General features: G+C 40.4%; 1 protein-coding gene across 1 annotated transcript; it reads right to left on the bottom strand.

Annotated features, from left to right (window-relative positions):
* Window positions 1-593: 593 nt before the first annotated feature.
* On the bottom strand, window positions 594-9,292 carry lyl1 (LYL1 basic helix-loop-helix family member). The gene is made up of 4 exons (XM_007551600.2): window positions 8,710-9,292; window positions 6,354-7,742; window positions 4,236-4,333; window positions 594-2,686 (listed from the first exon to the last, which is right to left on the bottom strand). The coding sequence occupies exons 2-4, from the start codon at window positions 7,109-7,111 to the stop codon at window positions 2,166-2,168; spliced, it is 1,377 nt and encodes a 458-aa protein (XP_007551662.1). The 5' UTR covers window positions 7,112-7,742; window positions 8,710-9,292; the 3' UTR covers window positions 594-2,165.
* Between the last annotated feature and the right edge of the window lie 167 nt (window positions 9,293-9,459).

Raw genomic sequence — 9,459 nt, 5'->3', positions numbered from 1 at the left:
CCTACACCCCCTCCTTCAGGAAGCTTGTTGGCCATCAATGAGACAGCACTAACTGTAGCCTTTTCCTGGCCACTTGATAGAGCCACAGCTGAACCTTGCCCCGCAGCTTTTCGCTTTCCTCCTCCTCCACGCTGAACCCCATCTTTAACCACATCCCACATCCATCCTGACCTTTTTCAACCTCAACCGCACAGCCAAAACTGCCGCTCTCATAAATCTATGTCCCTGCTGTGCAAAAGCACCTGTGGAGCAGGAAGCTTTATGCATATTTTCTGACGATTCCAGCTAAATCTTGATGGTGTTCATGCGTTACAATAAAACACAAGGACACGTTGTCTGTGTTAAACAAATAAAAAAAATATGTTGAAAAGAAGGAATATCTAGCCGTAATATCTATATGTTATTTAATCAAACAGTTGTTGTTTTTTGCAGTCAAATCTCACAGATTTCAGTTTACGGAACTTTTTTTTTTTTTTTTTTTTTTTTTTGGAGGCCGAATGTTCCCTGAACTGAGCACAGCAAAAACATTTGGATGTGTTGAGAAATAGTGCTGACTGTGAGTTGTCTTCGGAGAGCAGTAAGAGGATGTCAAATAAGGAACAGCAGAGTAAAACACACTTTATTATTGTCTGGTAGAAGTGTGTCACAACTTCAGGGTGGAACCATGGACCCGCTTCTTTTCAACAAGGACAGGAGGAACATTGAACACAGCAAATTGTGCAGCATGCCACGAGCTTTTCTGCTGGTGCGTTGAAGATTGTAACTGTGCACGTAAACATCTACGATGCGGACGGGAACAAAATACATTTATGCAAGACATTTTTGAGAGTTAAAGCCATGTTTGCCATATTTTCTTGAAATAAATTAATTCCAAAGGAGGCAAGAAGTTACTGGAATCTATGCTGCCATTTCTGGAGGTAAGGTGGCAGTTCCTTGCAAAAGTATTTTAACATTTTCACAGCCTCAAGTGTCCAGGCATTTTCAAGTAGCGTCCTAAGACATAAAATTGCAAAGTATTGCCCGTGTGAAGAGGAGGAAAAATAATATTCAAAATATTCTATGAATAAAACATTCTGAAAAATGTGGCATGCAATCTATTCATCCTCTGTGAGAAAGTTGTTTCTTTAACTATCTTATACTGTAGGCTTTTTCTTTTATTTATTACCAATTTCTTTTTCGCAAAATAGCTCAAGGTCATTCAGAATGGACAGAGAGCATCTGTGAGCATCAATTAACAATTCTTGAGTCAGATATTTATCTATGAAAGATTTGGACTTTGAGTGAGCCGTTCCAATGCTGTCTGCAGGGTGAGCCCTCAGCCCCAGTCAGGAATCTTTTACAGCCTTTAACAGGTTTTCTTCTAGGATTAAGTTGTTTAGATGAATTTATCTTCCCATCAACTCTAATCAGGTCCCTGCTGAAGAAAAAAATAAAATAAAATCCCCACTGTGTGATGGTGACACCGCCATGTTTTATCATGTGTGTTCAAGGTGCTTTACTTCTCCACGACTTTCTCCTTGACATGTTTGCTGTATTCCTGGCTCTTTGTGATACTGTTTGTTCACTAACAAACTTCTGAGGAACAGTTGTATTCATGCTGTGTTCTGAAGGCAGATCAATGGATTGTATTTTATTCAAGGATATGGGAGATAAAGAGTCTGAATGCAAATGTTATGCTACCCTTTTGAAACTTTTATGACAAGAAACACGTACCACGTTTCTTCAACTCCTCGGTTATGTGCTGCTTCTTGTTGATTTACAATGAATCCCCATAAAACACATTGGTGTAGAATGGATGTGATGCCATATGAAATAGGGATGTGTTTACTTTTGCAGTGAACTATAGCTTGCTCCAGATTATTGGGTTGCAATATATTTTGACTGTTCTGTTAAATTTCATGCCTAAACCTTCCTCTAAGCGAAGGTTTACTTCATGCGCGACACTTCAAAATCACTGCACATTATCACAAAAACACAGGATATTAAAAGTATGAAATACCACCAAAATTGACATTTTATTCACACTGCTTAGAACCAGATTTTCAAAAACTGGATAATCAAAGGGAAAAAAAAATAATTCTATTATTCTTGGCAGCTCCAAGAATAATAGAATAACATGTTACATGTTATACTTTCGTCCCAGTGCCTCTGCAGGTCTTTTAAAGTCACCGCTCATCGTTTGTAGCAGCAACCATCCTAATCTGACCTTTAACTTTTCCCAGAATGTCATGCGTTACCAAAGAGGGCTTTGCCCCAAAGCTCTCCTCGCTGTCCGTGTCTCCGTAGCAGCTGGACGTTGCTGGAGAGTTCACCAATGCAATGACTGAGTCGGTTGAATCTCTGTGGGCCGACGCCACAGCAGCAGGACGGGCTGCTGCGGGCGGCGTGTCCCTCTGAAACAGAGTCCTCTGACTGGTACCGTCCAGCCCAGCAGCCCTGCTGTCATCCTCTGCTCGGCCCTCGGCGGAGTTCCTGCTCTTGTCCTGAGCCTGGTCGTTGAGCAGCGTGACCAGGAAGTTGATGTACTTCACGGCCAGACGCAGGATTTCGTTCTTGCTGAGCTTCTTGTCGGGCGGGTGCGTAGGAATCAGTTTCCTGAGCTCAGAGAAAGCTCCGTTCACGTTCTGCTGCCGCCATCGCTCGCGGCTGTTGGTGAACACCCGGCGGGCAAGTTTCTGAGGTGGGCCTGACAGAAACGCATAAATTAAATGCGTTAATTATCAAGACATTGCATGCGTTTTTTCAAAATTATCTGTAAGTGGTATGAGAAGACAACGTTGGTTATTGTTCATAAACAGGCACAATGAACAACTTGTTAAATTTTCCACTCTAAGCAAATGGTAGCTTTCTGTGCTAATGCAGTTTGACCAAATTGTAGCGACTCCACAAATATTTTTGAAAATGATATCCGTAAATAAGAGAGAAAAAAACTATACGTTTAAAATCCAGTTTTCTTTAGATTCAAACTGAAAATCCCATAATTGTGCAACTTTTCTGACAGTTAGTGCTTCAAATGCAGGACATACTAAAAAGCATTCTTTATATTTTTGTCTACATAACTGCTAAATCATCCTTAAGCTAAAATTGTAACTACTTGCTTTCAAATTGTTTTATGTTTAAAGATACTATTAGACTGGTTTTAACTGTTATTGAGTAGTACAAGAAAACACCCTCAAATTTTAAGTCTTTCAATTAATTACCCAGAGTTATTCATCAGAATATAAGTCTTATATTAAATCCAGGACTTTTTACATGTATCATTCATGCACTTACTATTATTGAGGTAACATTTTTGTTTTTTGTTTATTTTTTGTTTTTTTTTTCCTTTACAAATTGAGGTCCTTGCTTTCTGATAATGAAAACAAAAGCAATGTGAATGTGAATACTTGCTTAAAAGTTATTTTTGAAAAACTAGTTCAACTTGACAAATGAACGCATACTCATATTTTTCTCTTCACTTCAACCATAAAAAACACAGAGCATTTTCTGATATTATTACTGCAATATTTAAACTAAGAGAAAAAAATAGGTTAGGTTATAAAACTAGATCAACTGAAGCCTTCCCCCTTCTTCGATTTTTCATGGACCATACACATTTTTTTTTTCATTTTAAGTTGAAGCTTAACACACTCTGAAATCATGGATATTAAAAAGTATCATTAGCCAAAGTCACTTCAACACTGAAATCAGACTTGTTGCTGAAAATCAAACACTGTAAAGTAACTCTGTAGGAGGGATTTTCTTCTCCTTGTGCAGTGGCGGTGAGATGCATTGAGAAATCTTGACCCACTCAGCTGTTCTAGCCTCATCAGGTCAGGAACAGAAGCGTTTTTATTTTTTAGAAAATGCTTTATTGCTTTGATCCCTTTTGCATCTGCTTTGAGGCTAACGTAAAAGAGGTTGGTGGGTGAACCTGTATCTACGTGCAGCAGATCGAGACAGAAAATGGCCAAAATAATAATAAATAAATAAACCAATTGCATTGTTTTGTGAATTTCTCCCATTTATCTCATAAGAAAACAAATTCAATGAGTTCACTTTGTTTTTTTTGTTTTTTATTTCATTAATGCAAAGCCATTTCTGTAGATATTCAACAGGAATAAGCAGGGATAATGCTAACATATTATATGACATTTCATTTTCAACTTAAGGACCAGGTTCTCACAGTATGTGCAGTGGAGGTAATTTCCGGAAAAAATGCAAATTACTATTTCCAAATCTTTACTGAAACTCACATTCGTTGATCTCCATCTCAAAATGAGAAGAGGGCCTCCTCTTAATGCGGATGTTGTTGTTGACACCATAGCTTCTTCCTGATGGTCCCAGGTAGGAACTAAGAAATTAAAATACACATAAAACAATTAGCAACATAAATTATATGCAGCAGAGGTAAAAAACAAAACAAAAAAAAAGCAGTTGGGATCTTCCACCACCTGTAATTTTAGATGCTGCTACATAAAGAGAGAGTGTAGTGAAGAGGCATTAATAAAGTTTGATTAAAATTATTGTGATGGCATTTATTAAGATGTCCCTCTCAGTTCTCAAAACTCTTGGTTATCGGATGATTTTTCTTCTGCTGCATGTTCAACTATTTAAACTAATAAAAAGAGTGACAACCGCCTTATTCCCCCACCAATTAGGTCAGCCACAGAATAGTCCACAGTGAAAAATAATCTACTTTCTCTCTTAGTCGGCAGCAAAATTGAGGAAATAGTCCTTTGTGGAACAGAAACTAACGTAACAGGAGAGCTTTAAACCGAAGACTTCATGAGAAGGACCAAACAGCTGCCCCAGTACAACTTGAAGAGATGTGCTGTGCTGCCATTTCTCTGTGCAGTTCAGGCTCCCATCAATCACAGCGGGAAACTGTGAAATCCCAGCAGTTTGAGTTTTTATGTAAAACAGAAACTTGGCATTGTTACTGAGCGTGTTTGTCATTAAAGCTCACGTCGCGGGAAGTTGCTCTCAACTGGTGTTCATAATGTTGGGTACTGCTGCTTGGCAGTCTTTCTAAATTGTCTTTTTGTGCGCTGTTATTGAAGGTGTATTTATTAATACATAATTTACAAGTTGAAGCAGCTTTCAGAGTTTCAGGCTTGGTTTATCTGTGACAAAACATCCCGGCTATATCATACATTTGTTTACTTGACTAGATTGTCAGAAAGAGGCTGTTTTGCTGTACAATTTGTAGTAGACATAAGAGATAAACACAAAAAATATCACTTTGAAATGTTATTACCTTCTTAAGCATCTAAATTATTTCAGGTGGAACATCTGGAAGCTGTTTTAAAGGTGGTACAACTTGCAAGTGTAGAGAAAATAGAAAAGTGGCAGAAATGATGCATGTATTTTTTTTCCTACTCTTTAATAAGAATCTGGAAAATGTGCAGATTTGCGCTGAGCTTCCATCATTCTGATACTCCTGACTGAAGTAGAGTAAGTGAATTAGTGAGTCCACCTGTTTTAAAATTACTGTTAGTATGAATCCAGCTGTTCTGAGAAGGCCTAGGAAGTTTGTTGAAGATTATTACAGCACCACGATGAAGACGCAGAGCAGACAAGTTGAAGTTGTTGAGAGTTTTTAAAGCGGCGTTAAGTTCTAAAACAGTATTCCAGACTTGAACATCTCTCGGAGCTCTGCTTAATCCATCAGGCTGCTGTCAGTCATGCACTCTACACACGTTCTTTTTATGGGAAAGTGGAAAGAATAAAGCCGTTGTTGAAAGAAAGCCATGCAGGGGAGGCAACAAACGTGTGGAAGAACGTGTTCTGCTTGATGAGACCAAAATAGAATATTTTTAGTCAACATGCAAAAAATGGTATGCATGTGTGTGTGTAGCGGAAAACTAACTGCACATTGACCTGAACACTTCATCCTACCGCGGAACGAGGTGTTGGTCTCAGAGACATCGAGTTCTTGTAAAACTAACAACCCACCTGTTTAGAGCTGCTTTGAGCTATTATAAATGGAACATTGGTCAAAATATTTGATGTGTACTGATGGTTTTAACAATGGCGCTTGACAAAATGTAATGTGTGTTACTCTAACTATAACTGTTGACTATATGATGTGGAGATTACGTTTTTATGCACTTTGAAATGCACAGATAACTGCTACACAAGTAAATTTGATTGATCATGCTGTGATGATGCAAACGATAATATTTTAAATCACGTCACGTTTATATGCTGGCATCATCCTGTCCAGACTATGTCTGTCTAATCGGACTGATGTCGAGCTCTCTGGAAGTGTAAGACTAACTCTGATGTGCAATGTGCCAAATCTGAGGTGGTAATGAGACAAAAAAGTTGGGAGTAACATACAGTACATAAATGCAAAAGTCAAATCTCACCTGGTGAGGAACGGGTGTGTGGGGAGATACTGCTGAGCCAGGAGGGGCCCAGAAGGACCAGCGGAGGGGCCTCCAGGACTTCCAGATAATCCTGACGCTCCAGGACTGATCATGGTCAAACAGGTTTGCTGGCTGCGCCGAATGTCCCTGTGGGGTCCGTGGATTAGGCTGGGAATTGGGTGGAGGGCGGTCAAAGGGGTGTTGGGAAGAGGCAGAGGGGGTTTGCTGTGGCCGAGGCTGATGACTGGAATGTGTGGAGGAAGAGGAGACAGTGAGGATGCTGAGGGGACAGCTGAGGTGGAAGCTGCAGGCGGAAGGGGGCACGGAGACGTCTTGGCTGGAGCGGGGAGGAGTGGCGGTGGGGAAGAAAGAGTCGGGGATCCGTCTGTGGATGCGGGAGCATTAGAGGCAATGCTTTTTGATCCCTCAAGTTTTCCCATCTCGTCATTTTGAGCCGTCTCCCTGAGAGCAGACTCAGGCGGGTCGTATGCACCTGCTTGGTGACTGGTTAACACCGTTGTTAGGATGATGGGAGAAGGAATCGGGGCCGGAGCAGAGATGTTCATATGTTCTTTTAGCTCAGCTTTATTTACAGGCTGTGGGCTTCTAGTGGGATCCAAGGACGTTGAAGGACTGTGCAGCTCCACGGATGCGGAGGACTGTGAAGAGGTAGAAGACGAGGGAGAGGAAGAGGAGGTGGGACGAAGGAGGTCAGGTGGGGAGGCAGGTGGAGCAGAATGTTTCAGTTTTTCCATCATGGTGCTGACGTCTTTGGAATAAAGAATCGCTTATCAACCTCGTTCTTCTTTCAGAAAGTGTGCCTCTTTGTCACGTTTGAGATAAACTGATGGTTTCATGTTCATCAATAAGAGTCCGGAAAGGTGACTTGGTGTCCTAACCCTAACTCCTCCAATTTTTCCCCAGGTTTTGTTAATCTGTTAAAGGTAGGGTTTCCTCTAACCAACCTGAAACCCATCCAATCTGATTGGTGTTCCAATATCAGCAAGATGCTCTGTTGTGTCTGCGATGTTGTAGCTTCTTGTGTCTGATGACTTCCTGGTCACTCTGAGGTATCAAATGCATTGCAGTCCTCACAGTGCTGAACGAACTGGACTCGCGTCTTTACAACTGGATCCGGCGACGACGTACAGCAGAGTTTGATCTAAATTTAAATGTGTGTGTCTGTAATTTTCTTGCAGTACATCCTGAGTGGCAAAGTTTATGTTCTCAACAGAAAAGCAGTGACTGTTTTTCTTAAGTCTGTTTAGCTGTCTGTAGCATGTGTGTGTGTGTGTGTGTGGGTGTGTGTTGTCTGAGGATGTGACTCAAAATCTCTGGAAGGATTCGAAATGACCCAGATCCTTGAAGATTGGACTGGTATCAAAGAATCTGCCGAACAAAAGAAAGAATTAAAAACAATGTTAAGATACCCTTTTCATATGCTTGAAAGGTCAGTTCTAGCGTTGCTGTTATTAAAACTGTCATCGAAATCACTTTGTTTTTCCTATCATGCTGCAGCATTGATTGTGGTGAGTTTTTTTTGTTTTTGCTGATTACTGAGGAAAATAGTTGTTCTACTATAAGGAGAAACAGTCATTCCCTCCACCCCACCCCTGCAGTGTGAAGTACTTCTAATTTTCAGGTTTTGCAATACCAATTGTTCCTGTTTTGTCTTTTCTGGTCATCGTGACTTCAGTTTTGAACAGTTCCGTCTTTCTCTGAGTTGTCTAGGGACGACTCCTGCAAGTGAATTCAAATTTAATCTCTTTGCGGCGCCGTTAAATTTAAACACCGTGCAAAAAAAAAAAAAAATAAAAAAAAAATATTGGTTAAAACGAGCTTGGTGGAAACTGCGCATGCAGAGCTCTGATAATAATCTCCCTGCACTGTAAATAACCGAAACCGGGTTGCTCTCATCATTTAGCTTGTTTTGTATTGCAATTCAACAGAGCACTATTAAAATGAATGCTTTTCTTCTTTTTGGATTTGTATATTTTTCTTTTTATTTCTTTTGTTTTTACATTTAATTATTAATATTAGTTTATTGTCTATAATAAATATAAATTTTGGAATGATGCTTACTGGGAAAAAAAAGAAAAACAGTGCAACTTTAAAGCAAAAAACATAATTTTAAAGAAAAAAAATCAAGATATTTTTAACAACAGAAATTCTCTCTTATGAACCAAAATATTCTCATTGCAACAATATTTCACTGAAAGTCTTTTTGAACGTCCCACCTGTTCCATATGGTGCGCTGAACACAACCCAATACTTCAAAAAATAAACTGCAGACTTATTTCAATTCTGACTACAAATGTAAAATTCAAAAGGCAGCCAAGGTAATCTGATTACTTACTGACACATGGCGTGTGGTTCCTCGTCTGCCTGTCACGCAAAATCCGTCAGAGTCGAAATGATCTGTGAAGGAGCATGTTGAATGTGCGCAGCACTTAAACGCCGTCTCCCTCCTCCCTCTGCTCAGCCGCACTCCATGCAATCCTGTCAGCGTCCGCCTGTCAGTGTCTGAGGTCAGAACTGGAGCCAAACTGTCTGACATTACTCAAAAAAATGCCTTCCTACAGATGTGAATCCCCTTCAGAAGTATAAGTGATATACAAGTGTTAATGTTGTAAAGTAACAGCTGGAGAGAAACAGACTTAACCTGAGGTCTCAGTTGAAACATAAATATTTCTTCTTTTTTTTTTTTTTTTTTTGACAAAGATGAATTGAAAGCATGAAGATTGACAGCTCTGGTCTCTCCTTCCCCCCACTTTCTGTCCCTGTGTCACCCTCACCTATCTGTCTTTCGCCGTTCTGTCTATCCCAATCCCACTTCTTCGCCAAAAAGACACAATGATTTAGTTGGTTGCCAGAGTTCTGGTACTGGCAAAGGAGAGGTGGGAGAGCGAGGAGAGGGGGGAGAGAAAGGGAGCCATGTTGCAAGGAGAGTTTTCCGCTCCCTGCTGGACAAGAGGATGTGCTAGTACAATGTGGTGGCTGCTGATAAGAGCCTCAAAAGCTGCCTGTGGTCTACAGATAAGGAACCACCACTCCTCCTATACCCCCCCCCCCCCAACACCAGTACACACACACACACACACACACA

This window comes from Poecilia formosa, unplaced genomic scaffold (genome assembly GCF_000485575.1).
Source record: "Poecilia formosa unplaced genomic scaffold, Poecilia_formosa-5.1.2 Scaffold43, whole genome shotgun sequence".
NCBI classification, from domain to species: Eukaryota; Metazoa; Chordata; class Actinopteri; order Cyprinodontiformes; family Poeciliidae; genus Poecilia; species Poecilia formosa.
The sequence above is the reverse complement of the archived record's forward strand: the minus strand, read 5'-3'. Positions and strand labels throughout refer to the sequence as shown.